Source organism: Silene latifolia, chromosome 3, assembly GCF_048544455.1.
Source record: "Silene latifolia isolate original U9 population chromosome 3, ASM4854445v1, whole genome shotgun sequence".
Taxonomy (NCBI): Eukaryota; Viridiplantae; Streptophyta; class Magnoliopsida; order Caryophyllales; family Caryophyllaceae; genus Silene; species Silene latifolia.
In genome coordinates this window covers 5,379,613-5,405,437 of record NC_133528.1, presented here as the reverse complement: position 1 = coordinate 5,405,437, position 25,825 = coordinate 5,379,613, and the positions used below count along the sequence as shown (strand labels likewise).

Sequence of the window (25,825 nt, the reverse complement as noted above, 5' to 3'; positions counted from 1 at the left end):
TTATTTACAAAGAAAAGGGAAAAGATCAAACGTGGTATCACCAAATCTTCACCTAGGACTAGACGTAGTGACAGAGGCAGCATTTGAAGTAAGAGGGGGCGAAAAATTTCAGCGAGGGAATTTTTGAGGGAGAGCGTCCCTGCTAGCCTTCCCTGCTCTATCACTGATTAATCGTAGGACCTCTATGTCCAACCTCAAACTTGGATGTGAAACCACCACATCTCCACCTTAATCCAGAGTCCAGACCCATGTAAAGACTTGGTAATTCTAAATATCCATCTTTATATACACAAATTCTTGTTTTTTACGGCACATATCCGTCACTCTTGAGTGACGGATACCATTTTACCTTACAAAGTACCCACTTTTTCTCTCTCTGCAACACTATTCATATGGTCCCCTTTCTTCACTAACCCATTTTGTTACCATTTTATCTCACAAAATATCCGCCACAAATGGTAACCCGTCACAAGGGAGACCAATTGCTTTATATAATACTCCCTCCGTACCAGACCAAAGGTAACACTTACTATAAACAGACGTACCACACCAAAGGTAACATTCCTTATTTGACCCACAACATTACCAAGTTATCCTTATACCCATTTAATATTTACACAAAATGCCATTATATACCTCACCTACCAACCCACAATTAAACCCACAATTACATACCCCACCTATTTTTTCCTTCTTTACCCTTACTTTTTCCATTTTTTCTTAAATACTCCAATTTTTCCTATGTTACCTTTAGTGTGGTACGGAGGGAGTAGTAGCATAAATCCGTCTTACAAAAATCAATTATTCCTCAAACTTGACAAGAAATCCACCATTCCTCACATGCTCCCGTACCAGTCACCTCGATCGATCGGTTGTTGTTCGACTGGTTCCCACTTACACTGTCAATTTCACTATTTCAGATCCGCCGCATATTAAAAAGGAAAAATGATTAATAAAATAAAAATAATGAGTAATAAAGCAAAAAACGTACGTCCATGCCACGTGCCGCACACTTTCTCAGTTTCTTGTAATAACAAAACCTTAATGCACACAAAACCCCTCAATTCTGAATTCTCCACCAATCATAGCAATAGCAATCAAAATCAGAAAACCACCTCCCAAAACCACTTCCGGTTTTCCGACAACCATCCGCGGTGTCCAGACCAATTCAATTGCAAAATCTCTTGTATATGCTTGAAATTGCGTAAAAATGGAGTCGATAATTGCGCGAGCTTTAGAGTACACGCTTAAGTACTGGTTGAAATCATTCTCTAGAGATCAATTCAAGCTTCAAGGCCGTACTGCTCAACTCTCTAATTTAGGTTAATTTCTTGTTAATTATGTTTTTATTGAATTTGAGATTTTGATTGTAGATCTGTTGAAATTGAGCTACGGATTTGTGTAAGTTTTACAGTTTTTGATCGAAATTTCGAGATTTGTAACGTTTTTTTGTTTGTTTTTGTTGATTTTAGATATTAATGGTGATGCATTACATTCGAGTCTTGGATTGCCGCCTGCGATTAACGTTGCTACGGCGAAAGTCGGAAAATTGGAGATTTCGGTGAGTTTTTTCGTTGATTTGCGTTATTTATTGAGCAATTGGAGTTGAATTAGCTTAATTTAGGTAAAATGCTTTCGAGTATTGCGAAATTTATCGATTAAGCGGAAATGTTTCGTGTCATGAAGCTAGGATTTGAAGTTAGAGTAGGCGAGGAGCTAGACATTAATACATTATGGTCGAAAGTTGTAGAGGGACGAATAGGTAATGCTATAGAGTATAGATTAATGTTGCTACGATAAAGTCGGAAAATTGGAGACTTCGGTGAGGTTTTTTCTCCCTATGATTGAGCATTTGGAGATGAATTAGCTTAATTTAGGTAAAATGTGTAATGTTGATGTCGGAAGAGGGAAATTGTTCTCATGTATTGTGAAATTTACTGATAGGTGAAAGGCAGTGCAGTTTTCGACATAGTTAAAACTTAGAAGCATTTGCGGAGTCAGGATATAAAGTTAGAGGAGCTCAACATTATGTTCGAAAGTTTTTTTTTGAGGGACAAGTTAGCAAGCCTGTTGTTGATTAATCTAGAAAACAATGAAAAATCAAAGTTAAGGACTTGTATTAACATATGAGTATATGACGTAGAGAAATGAGGGAGACATTGTGTTTAGTCTGGAAACTAAAGCTCATTATTTGATATTGGAAACAATCTCGTTTGTGTAATTACATTGATGTAGAGCTTAGTTTGTCCTGAGGTACAACCGTACGAGGACCGGATTTTAAGTTAGAGGAGCTAGACTTTATGAGCTTAGTTTTAGTGGGACCAATTAGTATATCTATAGAGTATTTTATATTTAAAAAAATCTTAACATCAAACTAGACTCATATTAACCTATGATTTATTGAAACGAGGGAGACATTGTGTTTAGTCTTCAAAAATAAAGCTCATTATGTGATATTGGAAATAATCTCGTTTGTGTTATTACATTGACATAGAGCTTAGTTTGTCCTGAGGTAGGAGGACAGGATTTAAAGTTAGAGGAGCTAGACATTATGATCGAAAGTTGTAGTGGGACTAGTTAGTAATGCTATATAGTAGTTTATATTATAAAAAACTCTATCAAACTAGAGGTCTCATATTAACCTATGTTTTACAGAAATGAGGGAGACATTGTGTTTAATATTGAAAGCTCGTTATTTTATATTGGGAAAAAAAATATCTTGTATGTTAGTATTAAATTCACATAGCCTTTAAATTATCCTGAGGTAGGAATTGAAGATTTCAAGTTAGAGGAACTTGACATTATGATCAAAAGTTTTAGAGGGACTAATGACTGAATGAGTGATGCTATATAGATTGGTTTATAAAAAGAATCTTAAAATCATCTCTTTTGTGTTATTAATTTGACGTAGGCTTTATATTTGTCCTGTGGTAGGACCATGTAAATTTATGGTTTTGGTGTGAGCTCTTGAGGTTACGAGCTGTAAACTATTATCCAAACGATAAAACTTTAAAAGCTCACCCGTTCTCCTATCTTGAGTTTCTTATCCAAGACTTGCTCCAATAGTTATTAGTGAATTGTTGGTTGTTTGACCTCAAGAATTCAAAGTACTAGCTTTTTCGTAGTTCAATGTACCTAATTATATGAAATGACAGTAAGTTTGTCGAAAAGTTAAGTATATAGAATGTGTTCTTTTTGGTGTACTTTACTGTGTGAAGTTATTGCGGAGTACTTAATAATTTAGAGAGTGGTGTTGTGTAACTTTAATTTAACTTGATAAACCGGATGTAGCTGCCTTCTGTGAGCATGGTGCAAGTAGAGCCAATTGTAGTACAAATAGATCGACTGGATTTGGTTCTTGAAGAGAATGCCGACACTGATACTTGCCCGAGTTCAAGCAGGTATTGTTGTGGTGTTGCCATTTTTGCTATTGTGTTTTCTTGGTTCGAGTCTGCATTTGCCTATCACTGAAATTATGGTGTTTCGTCTTGACTGTTATATTTTTTGAAATGTTTCCTAGTGCTCAGTCCACCAGTAGTTCAGGAAGAGGCAGCGGTTATGGATATGCTGATAAGGTAAACATAATTTTGTTACTTTGATCGTAATTTCTGTGGGTACTAGTCTCACCAAATTGATTTGCGTTCGCTAAAATCAGCAAAATGCTAGAGCATGGGCATTAGTCTAAGACTCTATGGTTGTTTCTTGCTTTTGTCCTTGACTCCTTTAAATTCTTCCAGACTTTCGGTGCTGATGTGTAACAGATGTTTTTTAGGGTAAAAGATCGTTCTTGCAAGTATCATTGTAAGTAGATGTAAGATGTTACTCCCTCTCATTCAATATATTCTTTACGTTTCATTAAAATACTCTTCACAAAAGAATAAAAACGTAAAGAACCTGTTGAATGTGAGGGAGCATAATTTTGTTTTCGTTAAAAGACATATGATCTTCAGTGATGTGGACATGTGGTCATTGCGGAAAAAAGTGATGTGGACATACGAAGTCCAATATTAATAGTCACTTTTTGGTCCTTTTTTGGGTAGCTTAGATGATCTCTATATATACTTTTTTATTGCTTCTAATTCATAGTGGTGACTTGCCAGTCCCATTGGCAGAGGCATTAATGGTTTGATAGTAATCTGTCTGTTTCATTGATTTAGATTGCAGATGGGATGACTATAGAAGTGCAAACTGTCAATCTTCTACTTGAAACTCGAGGAGCTGGTCGTCAGCAAGGTGGAGCAACATGGTAATGCCTTTTTGTTGGGTGAGATGCACAATGCTTCTCAGAAAAAGATGAATTGTGTTCATGTTCATAAAGTTATGTAATGAAATAGGACTTCGTTGCTGGAGTTAGTCTGCTTAGCATATTAATTCAACTTCTTGTCATTTAGCTGAAAGAGTCATTCACTTCCATGGCTCCTCCTCAATTTGCTATCCCGAAAAGATAGCAAAAAAATTCTCATCTATAACTCAATTTTTTTGTCTGTCGATTTTTGTGAATTTAATAAAATAACCTGCATGTAACTGTTGTGTTTGTCTTCATGTTTCTCCATTGAGTGTGCCATTTGTTTATATGATCAGGACACCTCCTATGGCGTCTATCACCATCCGTAACCTTTTACTTTACACAACAAATGAGGAATGGGAGGTACTTATGAAATCACTATTTGACCTCTCTCTGTCTCTCTGTCTTTCTGATGTTTCTTGGATGTCAGTGTTTTTATTTCTTAACAAAATGTAAATGTTTTTGTACAATGCTGTATGCCAGGTTGTCAATCTTAAAGAAGCCAGGGATTTCTCCACCAATAAGGAATTTATCTACGTATTCAAAGTAAGTCCTCTTACCTTGGTTTTGCTACTCTAGGATGTATTACATTCGGTTTCATTCTTCCATTGGCGTAATTTTCAGGCTTGATATGGTCATAGTGATTTTCTTCATCGTCATTTATGTGGGGACATAATTTTTCCTGTTATCCCTTTTTTTTCCTTTGTCCTGTTGTAGCGGTTAGTCACACATGATCATCTCACAATTGCCCTGTTTTATTTACTGGTAGAAACTTGAATGGGGATCGCTGTCTATTGATCTCCTCCCTCACCCTGACATGTTTATGGATGTCCGTGTTCAAGAGGGAGTAAACAAGAGAGATGATGATGGAGCAAAACGATCTTTTTTTGGTGGCGAACGCTTTCTTGAGGGAATATCAGGACAGGCTTATGTATGTTTTCTGTAGTATCCTTTTATGTATCTGGATTCTTAGTCTCTGAGAATCCCAAAATTTAGGCTTAGCATATTTTATATGTTCACCAGATAACCGTACAAAGGACACATCTTAATGATCCTCTGGGTCTTGAGGCAAGATTGCATATAAGTGAGGCTGTTTGTCCTGCTTTGAGTGAACCAGGTCAGAGAAAACATATTATTATGGTTTAATTACAGGGTTGTTTGCTTTATCTTGCTAATTGTTTTTTTTAATGGTCAGGACTGAGAGCCTTTCTTCGGTTCTTGACGGGACTTTATGTCTGCCTGAACAGAGGAGATGTGGACCCAAAGTCTCAACAGGTGCTGTCTGATACTCTGATGTTTAATTTTAGGTTAAACTCCAGAGAGTTCATGTTTAGTTGCTCTATAAGTTTGCCTTTTGATTTTTGAATTCACAGCGATCTACAGAAGCCGCTGGGCGGTCATTGATCTCTTTTATTGTTGATCACGTTTTCCTTTGCATTAGGGACACGGGTAAGTCCTGTTATATTTAGAATTAACTAGATTTATATTCTCACGCTTATAATTGATTAGATTATAGCTTAAAAGTGATGAAAGTATGGTCTTACATCATCTGCACAATCATGCACTACTTTCAGTCAAATTTCACTTTATAAAATTGACCTTCTGGTAAAAAAAATCTCTTTAGTTACAAAGAAAATATGTATTATTATGCTTGTCAGAAAGCATGGCTCATTGCCTCATTAATAAACAGCAAACCCAGCTTCTATTATATGACCTTATAAACAAACATGCTCTGAAGTGATTGTTCATGATGCGTACTTAGATCATCATTCTACTTTTAGATAGATTAAAATGTATGAATATTTCTATTCCCAAAGTATAACTAGCAACAGTTTCCAAGGTGGTTATTAATAATGTGTCTGTGAAGTTACATGCACGGATCAAGCTTTAAGTGGTTCCTTATACGGAGCAAGTTTTATTTTTCTTTGCTTTGCCACATGGATTCATCATTTGCGAGATTACTTGCCATTCAGTTGCACAATACTTCTAGGCTCCTAGCTTATAAAACTCATTTTCCGATTTGCAGTTGTAAATTTTGTGAAACCAAAGTACTTGACAAATATGGTGTTTATCGAATGATTCTAGTTAAATGTTGTATGAACTGTTCCTATAAGTATTTGCCAACTATTTAAACTTCTTGCAGAGTTCCGCCTTGAACTTCTGATGCAGTCACTCTGCTTTACACGGGTATGTATTTTTAGGTCTTAATTAATGCCGTATAAATTGTGTGCTTAAATGGAATCTATGAAAATATTTTTCTTTATAATAGTTTGTTTTGTGCCCACTGAAGAATGAGTCACTAGAATATTTTCCCTCTACAATAAGAGAAAAGAGGAGACCACAAATAAGACCATTAGCAACATAAGCCTCCTCATTCATGTTCCTGTTATAATTCATAAGCTTTCATACCTTCTTGCTTCTTGTTACTGCTGTATAGAATATATCTTTTGTCATTTATGAATACTTAAGCAAAATTCAAAACCCTTAAACCTAACTCAACAAAAAGAAGTAAAAGGCAGGATATGAAGTTAAGGCTTCCATTATCATGTGTCGTTGAATTGTTAGTAATTGTGTTGAGCGATGTAGGGCCTACCTGGAGAATAGAACTATAGAAGCTCTTTGGTATTTGACTGATGTCAAAGCTGATGCTGGTAGGAGGAAATAGGATAGAGTGTCACACACATACATGGTAAAGTACACGGGAAAGACAATGCATGAATCATGATTCACTGAGAAGTGTCACTGTAGCAACAGTAAAAGTTTCCTGCAAATTTGTAGCAACTAAAACTGCTTTCTGATGAGAATATTTGAAATATTCAAACCACCCTCTCTACTCTAACATGGACTGTTATAACTCATAAGGGACTGTCGCGAGAGAACTTTCTTGAAGAAAAAAAAAGGTGATGACGAGATTATAAAAGCATTTTATGACGGATTCATGTATTAGCTTGGCTTGATTGTAAATTGAAATTTATTTCCGATAGTCGTAAATCGTAATGTATTTGACAACTTCGTATGTTTTTTCGATAAAGTCTATGTACCTATTTGAAAACAAATTACATAAATTATGTGCGTCTTTGTCGCTTCAGTTTTCTTTGTCTCATTATAATTATTGTGTCAGGCAAGCATAGCTAATGCAGAGAACGCCAAAAATTTGACGCAAATTATGATTGGTGGGTTCTTTTTGAGGTAATTATTTACTTTATTGGAATCATGTTCGGATATTGCTTCTCTACATTTTTCACAAGTCACTCAATCTCCCCAAATGAACAAGTAATGGCCATATCTTCTAATTTCAGTAAATGCTTGCCATAATAGTTTATTGTAGTAATTTGCAGTATGAGAATATTTTTTGTTTCTTCTATTCTACAGATTACTTAGTTGTCCAATATCAAATAGCAAAATGGTTTTGGTACTTTTACAATTTCTGTTTGAAACTCGTACTGAATTCGTTGATCAAAATAGAGATTGATACATTTGGGTGTTAGAGTACTTTTACCTAATAATCTCCTTTTATTTTTATGACCGTTGTACTCGACGTGGACGGAGATATGATGCGCATGTAATTCTTAAACAGGGATACATTTTCACGACCTCCATGCACACTGATCCAACCATCAATGGAAACTCTAACAACAGAATTTCAGGAGATTCCTGACTTTGGTATCAGTTAGATTTAATCCATTTTTACCATTTTACTTCATATACAATAATACAAAAGCCTCTCATTTGTTAGATGGTAAATTTATTTAAGCCATTTCCGTGGTCTTGGCAGCCAAGGATTTTTGTCCTCCAATATATCCACTGGGAGATAAACATTGGCCAGCAAATATGACTGCTCCATTCATTAGCATCCATTCTCTACAAGTCACACCATCTCCGGCTCCTCCATTGTTTGCTTCACAGACAGTCATTGGCTGCCAGCCTATCATGGTGTGCTTCCTGCTAGCATATTTGTAAATATTTTGCTGATTTAATTGAGAAATCCGCTCTGAATACTGTTTCTCATTGTCCAGATTTATCTTCATGAAGATTCCTGCCTGAGAATATGTTCCTTCTTAGCTGACGGAATTGTAGGCAACGCTAGTTCTGTCTTGCCAGATTTTTCTATAAATTCTCTCTTATTCAATTTAAGAGAATTAGATCTCACAGTTCCGTTGCATAATGTAAAGTCAACCAATCATGCTTGCAGTGATAGCAATCCTTTTGGGCACTTATTTGATGGAGCTCGACTTCTAATTGAGAATTTATTTCTGTTTGAATCACCTTCGCTAAGGCTTAGTATGCTTGAGCTGGAGAAAGATCCTGCTTGTTTCTGTCTTTGGCATGGTCAACCTATTGATGCTGGTCAGAAGAAATGGTCTGCTGGAGCTTCCGCTTTAACTTTGTCTCTTGAAAAAACTCCCAAAGTAGATGGCAAACTAAATTCTTCTGATTCGACTTCGAGATCATGGAGATGTGTTGACATGAAAAAAGCGTGTATTGAGGTAGCTATGGCAACTCCAGATGGAAGTCCACTAGTTTGTATTCCTCCTCCTGATGGCGTTGTTAGAATGGGTATTGCTTTTGAGCAATGTTGCTCTAGTAGTTCAGTTGATCAGTTGTTTTTTGTCCTTGATCTCTGTTCGTATTTTGGTGAAGTTAGTGAAAAGATAGCCTTAGTTGGAAAGAGTACCAAATTGGCTATACCGAGAACTGACTCTTGGAGTGACCAGCTAATGTCTAATGTTCCCAGTGATACTGCAGTGAGTTTTTCAGTTATGGATCTTCAATTAAGATTTCTGGACGATTCGTGCAAAAGTTCACAGGGAAAAATTTTAGTTCAATTTGTTGGAGAAGATCTGTTTTCTAAAGTCAGTCACAGAACACTCGGTGGTGCGATTGCCATATCCTCTACCATCCGCTGGCAAGCTGTGGAAATCGATTGTTTGGATGCTGAAAGTAACTCTATTCATGGGAACGATACCATGCTAAATGGTTCTTTGTTGACTGCAAATCGATATCCACAGCTCAGAGCAGTTTTATGGGTACATCATAAAGGGAAGAAACGGTCGAGCGGAACGAAAATGAACGTTCCATTTCTCGATGTAAGTATTGTGCACGTCATTCCCTCTCAAACACAGGATACAGGATGTCACAGCTTAAATGTGTCGGCTTGTGTCGCTGGTGTTCGCCTAGCTGGAGGTATGAATTATGCTGAAGCCTTGTTACATCAATTTGGAATTCTTGGTCCAGATGGGGGTCCCAGTGAGGGGCTCCTGAAAGGGTTGGAAAATTTCTCTTCAGGTCCACTGTCAAAAGTTTTCAAGTCATCACCTCTAGCGGCAAACAATGTGAAAGAAAGTATGGCACATATTTTCTGCTATTATATTACGGAGTATCTATTATCTGACAAGCTTGAATCTTGGTTTGTAGTAACTTTAATTTTTTAATAATTTGTCATTTTACAGATGGAAATTGCCAGGATGAGCATGACAGTTTTATCTCACAGTTGGGAATGCCCGATGATGTGGATGTGTCAGTTGATCTCAGAAATTGGCTATTTGCTCTTGAAGGTGCACAGGAGGTGGGTGAAAACATTAGATTAGATGATCATCATGCAGACAGGGAAAATAGGTGCTGGCATACAACTTTTGAAAGTTTGAAGATTAAGGCTAAAAATACTCCGAAGGATGTGCTGCCTAATGGTCTAAAGTGCAATAATGTTCGGAAGTATCCTGTAGACTTGATAACGGTATGACTTATCTTATCTGCTTTGTTCCACTGCAGTGCGTAGTTGACATTTACTGTACTCCTGGTGATTCCTTTTACTAAGTGATCACTTGTAAGTAGTAAGTTAGGTAAGAAGAAAGTATAATACTTGTCAATTCGGGTGAAAATGATAGTTTTACTTAATTCCTCTAATTAGAGCTGCTCTACACTTAAAGGAAAGTTCATCTCTGGTTGATAGAATCGGGTGGTGATGTGAAATTTCACTGAAGAAGTAATCCACAACGTCCATCAAAGAATATACTTGTACGTTTTTTTAAATAATGACAGAGGAAGGATCAAGCATCACATTTTCACAAGATAAGTCGAAATTGAGGTGGTTGATCCATTTATTCAATTTATCATGGCGAATGCTTGTTTCTGCAACTTACGGGAATAAGTCAATAAGGGCAAGCTAAATAATTTAGATGGTTGCAACTTAATCAATAAATCACCAAATTATTGTTCTATGCAGATTGGGGTTGAAGGTTTGCAGACTTTGAAGCCTCAATTACAAACAGCCATTCACCAAACGGACTTCCCAGTCAATGGTTTATGGAAAGCAGATACAAAGGAGGAAGGTGGGATAAATTTTGAAGTTCAGATGGTTGCGTCTGAAGAACATTGTCATGATGAACCAGATAACTGGATAATCGAAAATCTGAAATTCTCTGTTGAACAACCAGTAATATCTCATACTTAGTACTTGTCAATATTTTCCCTGACATCTAAATGTTTGTTTTGTCATTGACGTCGGTGTCCAGGCTAATTTATGTTTCTGGGGTTCATTTCTCTGCAGATTGAGGCCGTTGTTACCAAAAGTGAGCTACAACATCTAGCCTTTCTTTGTAAATCTGAAGTTGATTCCATTGGGAGAGTTTCTGCTGTTGTCTTACGGCTGCTGAAGCTGGAAGGCTCTATTGGCCAATCAGCTATTGATCAGCTAAATAACCTTGGTACTTTCAACAATCTACCCTTTACAACATTTCATGCTGTGTGTGCCCCTTCCCTTAAATTATGCAGCTTTAGTAGTAGTAAAACATGTAGGTTTCTCAGATATCTTCGAGCATTGGTACATTTAGCGATTAGGAAAGAAATTTGGTTCAGCAGATAAGTTAACAAGGTTATCATGAGAAACTTTATATACTCCGTATATCACAACTATATCAAGGGAACAGAAGTTACTGCAGTGGAAATAGAAGCGCTTAAATTTCCTTGGAAACTAGAATTAAAAAATTCCTCCAGCTTTATGACAAATCTATTACCCGCTCCGTTATTGAGTGGAATAAGCCTCATTTACTTTTTCTCCGAGTAGAAAATAATTCAAATATGGCATATTCACTCAAATGGATAGATTATTTTATTCATCGTTTTGGACGAGAGAGAAATAGGAAAAAAAAAATGTTTCTTGCCTCAGTGATTCAACCTTTCCTCCCTTGCCATTGTTTATATATTATTGTTGATTGCTCAGGACTTGTAGCACTATATCTATTCCTCTTTTATTATTGTACTCATTTGACTAGAGGTCATTTTTAAGAAAATGGGTTGAAGCAGCCGTTGTATTCTTGGACAGATATTTTGTTAATATGAAGTTCAAGAGGGTGATTGGATATGAAATTGTTGAAAGTGAGGGTTGTCTGGGAAGATCACGATAATAACTAAATAATTATAGAAACACTCCGTATGACTTCTAGTTTGAAGCAAACAAACTAGCTAACAAGACCAGTAACAGTGGTCACGAGGGATTGATAAAAAAAGGGGCAGCCCGGTGCACGATGGCGTCCCCGCTAGGCGAGGGTCGGGGGAAAGGTCCAACCACAAGGGTGTAATTGGGGCAAGCCTTCCCTTGTCATTTTGGCAAGAGGCTGCTCCAAGGACTTGAACCCGTGACCTCACGGTCACAAAGCAACACCTTAACCGGTGCGCCAAGGCTCCCCTTCACACGAGGGATTGATATTTTTAGTAAATGAAAATGACGTCCACAATTAAATCCAATGAAGACCAAGATTCACAATCTTTCATCTTTGTAATATGATGGAATAAAGGATCACTCAAGTGTTATGCTCCTTGTGTTGTGAAGTAGCATAGTGGTGATGCATTTTTCAAATCAATTTTTCTTTATGGTTCATTCTCCCCGTGGATTGTGTTTTTGTTGTTGAAAGTGGCACGTGCACTAGATCATGTGAACTCGTGTGTACTTTAGATGAGTAAGATGGGAGTCACGCCATCTTTATATCTGCGTTTCTTTGCGATTGTCAGTTAGCTAAGTCGGTGAAGTCATTGGGTGGGGTACTCATGACATAGATTCAAATTCCAATAGAATCGAAATTGCTTTGTGGCTTACATTACACCCAATTAAAAAATTGCATTCTGTCAGCATCTAACAGTTTAATACTCTTTTTATGGCATGCAGGGAGCGAAGGCTTGGTTAAATTTTTTGATCGAAAGACAAGTGAGCGCACAACGAGTGCACTTGAGCACAGCGTCTCCTCAAATGGAAACAGCGAGAGTCCATGTTCGTCATTAACAACAATTGTGGCTTCACTTGACAAGGAAGTCGAGGATACCAAGTCCAAATGTGCATCCCTTATTTCCAGCCTCGGTGAGTCTGAACCTTCCTCTCAATACCTCGACCGTGTTAAAGAACTCGGTCAACAAATTGAGAGTATAGAAAGTTTATTGAAGCAGTTGAAGACTCAAGGTTAGGTTAGCTATATGCTTGGTCACACGTCTCTGCCTTACCCGGTACTTCTATGGTTTTAAATGTATATGTTGCGACTTGCGACACCTCATGCCCTCATGGTGATAGCATTATCAAGGTTCTGAAGATTAACATGACCGTATATTGAGGTGCTATCGATCTATCTAGTGAAAACAACTGAGATCTGGCAGCACGACTTCTTTCAAGACTACTTCCGAGATCAAGTATCAAACCAAGATTTACTGCCATGCATACAAGTTGATAATTCAGGGTGGATGATTCCAACAATGTCATAATTTGATGATTCTTTTTTGTACATAGTATAAATTTACTACTACTACATATAGTGTGTGTAGGCAAATTGAGCCTAAATAATCGGAATTTCATCTAATCCGAAATTTTGTAATTTGAGACTGGAAAATTTTTTGTACCTTAATCTGTAACTAGTCAAGTAGTAAATGTGAAAACTTGAAAGATGCACGATTTGGCATCAAGGCAATGCATTTTAGCCTGAAAACATGATGTTAACAGACTTTTTTTTTTTTTTTTTTTTTTTACACTTTATTTTAGGCCACAACATGTAAGATGATGATAAGGTAAATAAACTTTGGCCTTGCAAGACTAGGGACTAATTAATGAGAAAATACACGAAGAGGGAGATTGTGTTCTGGACGAGGAATCGGACTGATGATAATCTTTTCATCTGGAAGCAGTGTTTCCCATTTGAACCTGGTTACTATGTTATGCATGAAGGTGAGAATTGTGAGCCTTGCGTACTCCTTTCCGGGGCACATCCGTGGTCCGCCTCCAAATGGTACAAATGAGTAGGGCTCGGGTCCTTGACCTTCAAACCTCGTCGGGTCAAATTTTTCAGGTTCTGGGAAGCATTCTGGGCTCCGATGTGTTGAATGTGTGCTCCAATATATCTGCGATAAGTAAGTCATTCTCAAATGCATGCTCAATTGTTTTACTTCTTTTATTGACTTTTTTTTTATTTCGGATGAGGGTTATTTAAATCAAAGGAGTATTTTTTCGTTAATTATTGATGATATTCTAGCTTTGTGTTTTTTCGTTTAATTATGTTTTTTGGTCGCACACAAGTCGTGTTAACAATTGTGTTGCGCATATTTTAGCTCATTTAGGTCCGAGAATTGTTGGCAGGTCGGTTTGGGAGAAGGTCTTACCACCGGATGACAACAGTGCTGTACTCTTTGATTTATCGTTATTATTATAGTAAAGCCTACGGGTTTTCCTTTAAAAAAAAAAATCAAAGGTAAATAAATGATTGGGACGTTGGGGTATCTGGAGACCCAATTGTCATTTCCGTAATGCAAAAATACGAAAAAGGAAATTACCTTCCAACCCTTGGGAATAAGGAAGCCATTATGCATGAAATCAGTAATAGCAACCCTATAAGTGGCTTGAACAGCAGGAGCCAAACGCAAGACCTCACAAGCAACGCACCAAGAGTATTTCATCTTTTGTATATCTTCCCAATTTAGTAACTCCCCTTCTTCTTTTGCTCTTGCTATCTCCATTTGTTCTGCAACACACCATAATATCATCATTTTATTAATCAACACACCACAGAAAGGGCGTCACCAGGTGGTACTGAAAATTCAGCCCCACCCTTTTTCGTATATTATGTAGATTTCACATAGTAGAGAGAAATGTGTATGGTTCACTGTGTATATGTGTGATGATGGTACTGAAATTGAGTACCACCAGGTGCCTATATCTCGTTTGTGTGAAGTACAACCCTTATTTTGTGTATTTGACAACATGTCAACATACACGATAATATGAACATGCTATTATTTACAGCTGCCAAAAAAAAAAAAAAGATAATACGAACATGATGTACTCTTTTTTTTCCTTAATTGGTCCTTTATGAGTTTGTGTGTTCAAAATTCCCCTTAAATAACAAAATGTAAAGAATTTGTCGAGTCAGATGTTATATAGGTACGTACCTTTGTAAACAGCTTCATAGACAAGGGGACATTCAGCAAGATACTTGAAAATGAAGGTAATGATATTACTACTAGTATCCTGGCCAGCAGTTAGAAGCCCAAGGATCATACTAGCTAGATCGAAATCGTTCAAGTACGTTGGATCAATCGAAGACTCGAGAATGTGAGAAAGTATGTCTTGGGTCGGGGCCGCTTTCCCTTCGGCCATATCCATTCTCCTCTTCTTGATAATATTTCCAATTTTTTCCCTTATTTTTTTCGAGGCCTTGATGGCTCGATTAAATTTAGTTCCGGGGAGGTCGATTGGAAACGACAAAATCCCGGTGAGTAGCACATTGAAGGGGTCGAAAAGAGAGGCTACCGTGTCTGGGTCGTCTTGAGCTTCTATGTTCATAAACACGCGACATGCCACATTAAAGGTATAATGTTTAGCCACGGTATATGCCTCTATTCTATCAGAGGGTCCCCATGCACCTGCTGCTATGTGGCGGCGGGTGCAATCGTCCATTAGGGGGACGTAACGTTTTAACCACTCGGTTTTTCTAAGGAAATTAGGGATAATTTCCATTTGCCTTACTTTTTTCTTAGCAAAGTCTTCATTAATACTCAATTTTTTGTTAGAGGAAGGGAAGGCTTTGTTTATGAAGGGTGGCCACCACATTGTTACAAGTTTGTTCTCATTTGCAAATATGAGCTTGTTTGTTGTGGTCCCGGCCATGGCAACAACGTTGTTTCCAAATAATCGAGTCTTGAAAACCCCGTTAAGTTGTTCTGAGCCATAATACTTGGCAAGCCGGCTGAAAATGAAGATCTCCGGCTTGCCACCATTTCTCATCGCGGTTAGGAAGTCTAAAGACTCGCCTAACCACGGTAAACCCATTTTGCCCGGGGGAAGATTAAGTGTACCATCTTTGTGTTTTTGGTATTGGAAGTAATATAAGAGAGTCGAGATAATTATGCAAACAACAAGAACAAAGACGCTTAATAATGTATAGAGCTCCATGAATTTTAAGGTTACTCACTATACCGAAAACACTCATTCATACTATTTATTCTATCAATTGGGTTAGCAAAAACAATTGTATTTGGTAGAACTAATTATTACTATATCAATGAGATGCTCCATTTCTTGACATATTGTTAAATCCATGAGCTATGATCTCAAGGAAAGTAATACAACTTGATAATAGTGACAATAAAGCAAGGTCATGGTATCAAATTTTCTAGTGCATAAATTTGGATAGTGGGTATGTAGAGGTGTAGACAATTAGCTAAAGGTCATTCCCCCATTAATAAGCTTATCTATGGTTGATTTTAAAATATAGTATTAGGTATATTTTGCCCCTTTTCTTTTAAGTCATTTAAAATGTTATCCTTACTGGTGCAACTCATTTATTTACATTTAATTAAAATACCCATTATGCTGAATATAAAGATAAATAAATGAGTTAGGCAAAGGAAATATCTATGAAAATTTGTACTTTTGTGAAGTACACTTGTATATATTTCATAAATTTAATGATCGACGTTTGTAAATTGTGAAGCTGATAATTTTAAATAATTTTTAGGAATTTGGTGTAACATTTACTACGCCTTGTTACTATGTAGCTCCCCCGACCATCGCTCTGGCGTAAATAGGAATATAAAAGTATTATTCTTAGTTAAAGTGTGATTAAATTAGGTAATGATAAAATTACATTACCATCATGCATCAACTATAGACAATAATAACCCGTATTATATATCTTGGATTAATCATACAAAGATGGTTTGATGGAATGATGATTGAATTATTGCACTAGTTAGTGAATACAACAAATTTGCTTTGTTATCCAAAGCAAGTGTATTTGTTCAGCTATCACTATCGAATAATCGTAGATCGCACTTCCTATTAATCTATGAACCTTCAAAACTTCGTTTAGCAGCCATGATTAACAAATGGTTAGGCCTCGACCCTCGGAGTTAATAAAGGATTATCTGGATTATTACTCGATTGAAGCTCAAATGTCCAAAGAAATTAGAACTTGAGATTTTCCTTCTAAGAGTTATTTTCACATTTGCATGCAGATATCAGCTAGCTAGCAAAAATATGAGATATGATACTCATGAATTAGTTCAAATTCCGTCAACAATAAATTCGTCCTTATGGCTCAAATCAAGACTAACAAAAAAAATGATACGATTAGTAAATTAACATGAGCTAGCATAGATATTCAATATATAGATAAAAAAAAAAAAAAAAAACTGAGACACGATCAAAATGAAATAGTCAACATACTATATACTAGTTTGGATGCCCGTGCGTTGCAACGGGGTAATTAACTTAGTAAGAAAAAAATGGTTATAAGGTCTTAATATTTACATCTTATGTCTAATAATTTATTTAGATATGATCAAAAGTCAAAACATTTTATTTAAGAGACGCAAAAGATGTTGGGTTGATATCTAAGTTCCAAGGATGCCTCATATTTATAATCATAAGACCACCACATCTTATGTTAATCTTTCGATGTGGGACAATTCTAATTTTATATAATCCTACATTATTTTTCAATTTGGGACATATAACATATTAAGAAGTACACAATTTTATATATGTACAAATTATATGAAATCTATACGCTAATGATAGCATTTTTACCACGAATCAAATTATGTTATTTTCATAATTTTCTTAACGATATTTTCTTGCCAAATGAAATGTAAAAGTTTTTATATAAAAATTAGAAACATCACTTGAATATAATATAGGAAATAAATATTATAATAATAATAATTAAAAGATTCTCCACTTTATTTTTTACATCAAAAAATATTTTTCATGATACTTTCCTAAATTAATTGTTAGGATCACCCCACCTTATGAGACAATTTAACTATTTATATGTAGTATATTTACGACACCTATATTATTTTTCAATGTGGGACAAATAACACACGAAAAAGTACACCATCTTTTTTGCACCTATTTCGATATCTAACCCGATTTAATAATGAGATTATACTATACTATCTATTTATATTCGTACGTTTTTTTTTCCATTTTTTGTCATAATTAAAATATTTACAAATGATATTATTTAAATTACATTTTTTTTCGTAACACGACTTTTAAGATGTAATTGAGGGAGCAATAAAATATATAAACAAATGCAAAATATTTTCTTTTTCTGGTGCGATTTTGATTAATGGTTAAAAACTATGATGTGTTTTAGTTACTCAAATGTAATGAGGCATAATAATTACCTATATTTGAAAGTTAAAAAGATTTAATTTTACTATTTATCAAAGTAAAAAAGCTCATTATTGATTTGTTTGTGGATTCAAGATCTTTTTATGCAACACTTGATTGTAATATAATTCATAGATTTTCTATTTTAGTGTAGAGATTATCGTTATATATGACATATTAATAACCAATTTATATATATTTAGCACCCATTTTATTTTTTAATTATGATTTTGTCTTAAATAAAGTTATTATACTATCGATTGTCTTAAAATAAACATTATAATATCACTAATATAGTAATATATAATCGCTTTTTAAAATATCTATGTGATTAATATTTGTATGACATTGTTGTAATTAAAGTTTGTCGTTAATACAAACTCTTATAAGAACTCTATAGGATAATATTTAAGCGATTCAAAAGATTTTGAGTTGATACCCCTAAGTTTCAAATATGACACCTATTTATAATCATGTGATACCTCACCTCATCATAATCTTCTAATGTGGGACAATTCAACTATATATATGTAGTATATTTACCACACCTACATAATTTTTCAATGTGGGACAAACAAAATACTTAGAAATACACCATCTTTTTCGCACCTAATTCGACATCTAACCAGTTTAATAATAATAAGCAAATACTATACTATTTATTAATATTCGTATAGTATATTTTTGTAACTTCTTATCATAATTAAAATAGGTGCAAATAATATGATACTATATTCTAATGCTAGCATTTATTTACCACGAATCTAATTATAAAATATTTCAAAAAAAAAATTATGTTACTTTTTTGCTAAATGAAATGTATAAGTTTTTATATAATTGTAACTTCTTATCATAATTAAAATATGTGCAAATAATATGATACTATATTCTAATGCTAGCATTTATTTACCACGAATCTAATTATAAAATATTTCAAAAAAAAATTATGTTACTTTTTTGATAAATGAAATGTATAAGTTTTTCTATAAAAATTATATACATCACTTGGACATAATATAAAAAATATATATATCATACTATGAAGATAATGATATAAACTCTTAAGAGCTCTCCAAAACAATACTTAAGAGGCTCAAATGGTTTTTGGTTGGTATATAGGTTCCAATGATGACTCCTATTTATAATCATAGGATCACCCACCTTATGTTAATCTTTCGATGTGGGACAATTCTATAATTTATACGTATTATAATCACCATACTAACATTGTTTTTCAATGTGGGACATATAACATACTAGTTTGAATGCCCGTGCGTTGCAACGGGGTAATTAACTTATTTATAATGCAAAAAAAAAAACGTTATAAGCGTTTAATGTTTACATTATATGTCTAATGATTTGTTTACATATTATTAAAATATCTCTTTCAAAAAAAAGATTAATATGTACGTGGGTTAACTCTTATTTATAATTATATAACCACCCTACCTTATATTAATCTTTCGATGTGGGACAATTCTACTATTTATAAGTAATATATTCACAAAAATTGGATTTTTTTTTCTGATGTGGGATAATTCTAATATTTATACGTAATATATATTTATCAAACCTGCATTATTTTTCAATGTGGGACAAATAACATACTCAGAATTACACCATCTTTTTTGCACTTAGTTCGACATCCAACCAGATCTCGAATACCGAATACAGACAATTGTTACTCATTATATCTAATAGTTATATTTAAATTTAATAATATGATCAAGTACTCTCCATTAATATTTGTACGTTGTTTTTATTCAAAATAAAAAATAAAAAATTGAGATACGGAAATTTCCCGTAGTACCCCTTAGTTTTGCTAGATTTTCCATGTTACCCCTACTATTAAAAATCTGCCCATGGTACCCTTGAGGTTCCATTTTTTTGCCCATGGTACCCTCTAATGTAAATGTTGTTAAATGGACGTTAAGCTTGATGGCGTGGCAATAAAATAACAATTAAAAAATAATACCCCTTTATTGTTTTATTGGTACGGATATCTCTCTTTTAAATGCAAATTTAATTAACTATATCATTATAATATTGGAAATTTCTCATGGTAACCTTGAACTTTGATAGATTACACATGCTACCATTGACGTTTGTTTTCTATTTTTTTATCATAATTAAAATATGTGCAAATGATAAGAACATATACTCTAATGATAGAATATTTTTTTAACACAATTCTAATTATATTATTTAAACATTATATATTTACGGATTTACCACACCTACATTATTTTTCAATATGGGACATATAAATTCTATAAGTAGAAAATATAATGATATAAACTTTTAAGAGCTCTCCAAGACAATACTTAAGCGACTCAAACGATTTTGGGTTGATGCCTAAGTTCCAAGGATGCTCATAGAATCACCCACCTTATGCTATATTTTGATGTGGTAAAATTCTATTTTTTATATGTAGTATATTTATCACACCTATATTATTTTTCAATGTGGGAGATATAACATACTATGAAATACACCATCTTTAATATGTGCAAATTATATGAAATCTATATATACTCTAATGATAGCATTTCTTACCATGAATCTAATAATATTATTTTCATAATTTTTTACCGACATTATTTTGTCAAATGAAATTTAAAAGTTTTTATATGAAAATTAGAAACATCACTTGAATATAAAATAAGAAATACATAGTATATATTATAATAACTAAAAGATTTTCCAAACATTAACTTAGGTTATAAATCATTATTGTAGAAACAGTAATATAAACTCTTTTAAGAGTTATCTCTGATAATACTTAAGGGAATCAAAAGATTTTGGGTTATGACTTCTATTTATAATCATAAGATCACCATGCTTTACGATAATCTTCCGATGTGGGACAATTTTAATATTTATACATAGTATATTCACCACACTTACGTTACTTTTCAATGTAGGACAAATAACATACTAACTACTAAGTACACCATTTTTTTTGTACCTACTTTGAGATCAACCCGATTTAATAATGAGAAAATACAATACAGTATACACTCTAATGATAGCATTTTTTTGTCACAATCTAATTATATAATTTTCATACGATATTTTTTTTCAAATGAAATATAAAGTTTTTATATCAAAATAATAAACATCACTTTAATATAATATAGAAAATGTATATATATGGGACATTTCAATTATTTATACATAATATATTCACAACACCTACATTATTTTTCAATGTGAGACATATAACATACTAAAAAGTCTATATCTTTTATATCAAAAAAATTTTGGATTAATACCTAAGTTTCAAGGATGCCTCCTATTTATATTTATAGAATCACCCTACCGTATACTATTATTTCAATGTGAGATACATAATTTAATTATTTAGACGTAGTATGTTCATGATGCCTACATTATTTTTCAATGTGAAAGATATAACATACCAAGAAATACATGTCTCTTCTTAAAAAACCACTATTGTATACATATTATTTTTCTTTGAAGGTAAAAACCACTTAGTCTCGATCATTAGATATAGATCTCTACATCGTACATATAACGACTCATTAAAGCTCTATTACTGCATTCAGAAGACAGCCATTAGTAAAACCTTTAGTTTTGTATTGTGTCAGAAGACTACCATTAGTAAAACCTTTTATTTTTTGATTTTCTTGTTCAACCTTTAGTTATTTTTTGATTTTCTTGTTCATATTCTTAACTCTTTCCCGAGTAATTCCCAACGATTTCCACTTTATTTTTATATCATATCGTAGATAACGATAGAAAATCTTAAGAGTTCTTTAAAACAATATTTATGAGACTCAAAAATTTTTGGTGGATACATAAGTTCCAAATATGCATCCTATTTATAATCATAGGATCACATCACCTTATACTAATCTTTCGATGTGGGACAATTCTACTATTTATATGTAGTATATTCATCACACCAACTTATTTTCCAATGTGGGACAAAACATACTAAAAATTATACAATATTACGTATTAAGAAGTACACCATCTTTAACATGTGCAAATAATATGAAATTTATACTCTAATGATAGCATTTTTTAACACAAAGCTAATTATATTATTTTCATAATTTTTTTAACGATATTTTTTTGCCAAATGAAATGTAAAAGTTTGATATAAAAATTGGAAATATCACTTGAATATAACTAGGTTGAAAGCCCGTGCGTTGCAACGGGTTAATTAACTTGGTTATAATGAAAAAAATGTTTCAAAACTTTAATGTTTACATGATAATCATTTGTTTACATATTATTAAAATACCTTTTTCAAAGAAAATAAATGATAAATACATACACGTCTACCATTTATTGATTATGCGAGAAAAATTAATAATAAATAAAATTTTCTATTAAAGAGATAATAATAGAAACTCTAATAAGAGATCTCTAATAAGACAATACTTAAGAGACTCAAAAAAATTTTGGTTGATATTTAAGTGCCAAAGATGACTCCTATTTATAATCATAGGTTCACCCCACCTTATAGTAATTTTCCGATGTGGGAGAATTCGACTATTTATACATTATATATTAACACCACCTACATTGTTTTTCAATATGGAACAAATAACATTGTCAGAAATACACTATGTTTTTCGCATCCAGTTCGACATCCAACCCAATTAATAATGAGAAAATAATATGCTATGTTCGTACGATTTTTCTATACTTATATATATGATATGATGTTTTTTCTGAGTATATTATTTGTCCCACATTGAAAAATAATGTAGGTGTGGTGAATACTACATATAAATAGTTGAATTGACCCAGCTCAGACGATTATCAAGGTGGAGTTTCCTAAAAATTAATTTAGAAAAGCATTATAAATAATATTTTTGGATGCAAGAAATAAAGTGTAGAATCTTTTAATTATTATAATTTAATATTTATTATATTATATTATATTTAAGTGATATTTCTAATTTTTATATAAAAAATTATACATTTCATTTGATTTGTGGTAACAAATGCTATCATTAGAGTATCGATTTCATATAATTTGTTAATATAAAAAATTGTGTACTTCTTAGTATGTTATATGTTCCACATTAAAACATAATCTAGTGTGATGAATATATTACATATATAAATAATAGGATTGTCCCACATCGAAAGATTAACATAAGAGGGGGTGATCCTATGATTATAAATAGGAGTCATCCTGGAAAAGAGATTATATATAATGTATAAATATACGTGTAAATGATAATAAATCTATACTCTAATGGTAACCATTTTTTTACCACGAATCTAATTATATAATTTTCATAGTTTTTTTAAAGATACTTTTTGGTCAAATGAAATGAAAAAGCTTTTATATAAAAATTATAAACTATCACTTGAGTATAACATAGGAAATACGTGTTATAATAATTAAAACATTCTCCACATTATTTTTAATATCATATTATGGAGATAATGATATAAACTCCTAAGAACTCTCTAAGATAATATTTGAGAGACTCAAAAGATTTTGGATTGATATCTAAGTTCAAAGGATGCCTTCTATTTATAATCATAAGTCCACCCACCTTTTTTTAATCCTTCGATATGGGACAATCCTATTATTTATATGTTCAATGTGGGGCATATAACATACTTATGGGTGCCTGGTCGGCTAATATGGAATTGAATGGAATGGATTGAATCAATTCAAATGTTTGGTTGGGTGATTTTGGAGGAGTTGGATACTCAATAGATTCTAACTAAATCTCAACCCCTTGAAAACTCACACCCACCTTCTCCCCTTTAATAAATTTAGATTGAATCAAATAACTTTGAGATGAAATGAAGTTGGAATCTCATACATCTATGATATCATACTCCGTTCCATTTCATTCCTTCATCTCGAACCAAACGACTCCTAAGAAATATATCATCTTTAAAATATGCAAATAATATGAAATCCATACATACTCCAATAATAACAATTTTTTTACCATGAATCTAATTATATTATTTTCATAATTTTTTTTTACCATGTCATATGATCACCCCGTCTTATAGTAATTTCCGATGTAGGAAAATTTTACTCTTTATACATTATATATTAACAACACCTAAATTATTAATGTGGACAAATAACACACTAAGAAGTAAGAAGTACACCATCTTTTTTCGGACCTAGTTTGACATCCACCCCGATTAGTACTATACTATGTTCATATTTATTTTCTTTTTTTTATCAATTAAAATATGTGCAGATGATAAGAAATCTTTACTCTTATGATAGCATTTTTTTTATCACAAATCTAATTATATAATTTTCATAATTTTTTAACGATACTTTTGCAAATAAAATGTAAAAAATATAAAAAATGTATATTATAATAATTAAAATATCCTCCACATTATTTTTTTATATCATAATATGGAGATAATAATACAAAATTTTAACTCTTAGTAACTCTCTAAGACAATACTTGAGAGACTCAAAAGATTTTGGGTTGATATCTGAGTTCCAATGATGTCTTCTATTTATAATCATAGGATCAGCTCACCTTGTGTTAATCTTTCGATGTGGGAAATTCTAATATTTATACATTCAAGGTAGAACATATAACATATTAAGAAATACAGCATCCTAAATATGTGCAAATTATATGAAATCTATACTCTAATGATAGCATTTCTTACCACGAATCTAATTATATTATTTTCATAATTTTTTTACCGACATTATTTTGTCAAATGAAATGTAAAAATTTTTATATGAAAATTAGAAAGATCGCTTTACTATAAAATAGGAAATATATATTATTATAGTAACTAAAAGATTTACCACTTTATTTTTTACATCAAAAATATTATTTATACAACTTTCCTAAATTAATTTGTGATGATGTGGACAGTCTAGAATCGCTCGAAAAAACTCTCTTTTATATATATATATATATATAGATTTAGGAAATATACATATTATAATAATTAAAAGAATTTCCACTTTATTTTTTACATCAAAAATTATACTTTCCTAAATTGATTTTTGATGATGTGGACGCTCTCAGATCGCTCGAAAAAACTCTCTTTTATATATATATATATATATAGATTAAGAAGTACACCATCTTTAATATGTGCAAATCATATGAAATCTATACTCTAATGAAAGTATTTTTTAACGCGAATCTAATTATATTATCTTCATAATTTTTATAACGACATTTTTTTGCCAAATAAAATGTCAAAGTTTTTATATAAAAATTAGAAACTTCTCATGAATATAAAATAGGAAATATAGATATTATAATAATTAAAAGATTTTCCACTTTTTATTTTTTATGTGGAAAATATTATTTATGAAACTTTCCTAAATTAATTTCTGATGATATCGACGCTCTAGAATCGCTCGAAAAAACTCTCTTTTATAGATATATATAGATATAGATTGTAAAAGAGCGTGTGTAAGTATACTTTTGTCAAGCACTCCTACTCTGAAGTCTAACCCAACTAAATCCCAACTAAACTCGTATCGATCGGCTCAACCCAACCCGCACCGAATCCATTGGTTATTACAAGTCATAAACACCTACAAAAAACAAATTCTTTTTTTTTTATTTTTTTTTCACTAAAACTTGGGAAGACGGTCTCTCGCTAAGTTATTGAGAGACCAATATTTCGTACTCTTTTATTTGTATTTCGTACCCTTTTTATTGTTGATCGTGACATAGTAATTTCGTACCTATTTACATAATAAATGTACCCATTTTATCATTAATCCTGATTTGTACCTACTCCCTCCATTCAACTCCACTTTGCAAGTTTGCTTTATCACGTTTGCCAACGCAACGTTTACGCGATAAATATCATTAGCTGCGTATTTACAAAAATTATAAAAGTTAGATATTTTTAATGTACTCTTAAAGACGAATCAA

General features: G+C 32.9%; 2 protein-coding genes across 3 annotated transcripts; one reads left to right on the top strand and one right to left on the bottom strand.

The window, feature by feature from the left end:
- Positions 1–960: 960 nt before the first annotated feature.
- On the top strand, positions 961–13,251 carry LOC141646917 (uncharacterized). 2 transcript variants are annotated; one of them, XM_074454918.1, is made up of 20 exons: positions 961–1,322; positions 1,473–1,561; positions 3,292–3,401; positions 3,521–3,575; positions 4,158–4,246; positions 4,582–4,648; positions 4,769–4,831; positions 5,055–5,216; positions 5,309–5,402; positions 5,481–5,560; positions 5,659–5,734; positions 6,429–6,472; positions 7,407–7,474; positions 7,863–7,948; positions 8,061–8,218; positions 8,302–9,628; positions 9,736–10,019; positions 10,509–10,718; positions 10,833–10,989; positions 12,447–13,251. In XM_074454918.1, exons 1-20 carry the CDS (start codon positions 1,211–1,213, stop codon positions 12,737–12,739), a joined length of 3,624 nt encoding a protein of 1,207 aa, XP_074311019.1. In that variant the 5' UTR covers positions 961–1,210; the 3' UTR covers positions 12,740–13,251. The 2 variants fall into 2 exon arrangements, with proteins under 2 accessions (XP_074311019.1, XP_074311020.1); XM_074454919.1 differs by having other exon boundaries at positions 1,063–1,322; positions 3,528–3,575.
- A 48-nt stretch (positions 13,252–13,299) lies between these two features.
- Positions 13,300–15,737, bottom strand: LOC141646918 (beta-amyrin 28-monooxygenase-like). The gene is made up of 3 exons (XM_074454920.1): positions 14,705–15,737; positions 14,090–14,277; positions 13,300–13,660 (listed from the first exon to the last, which is right to left on the bottom strand). Exons 1-3 carry the CDS (start codon positions 15,705–15,707, stop codon positions 13,367–13,369), a joined length of 1,485 nt encoding a protein of 494 aa, XP_074311021.1. The 5' UTR covers positions 15,708–15,737; the 3' UTR covers positions 13,300–13,366.
- Between the last annotated feature and the right edge of the window lie 10,088 nt (positions 15,738–25,825).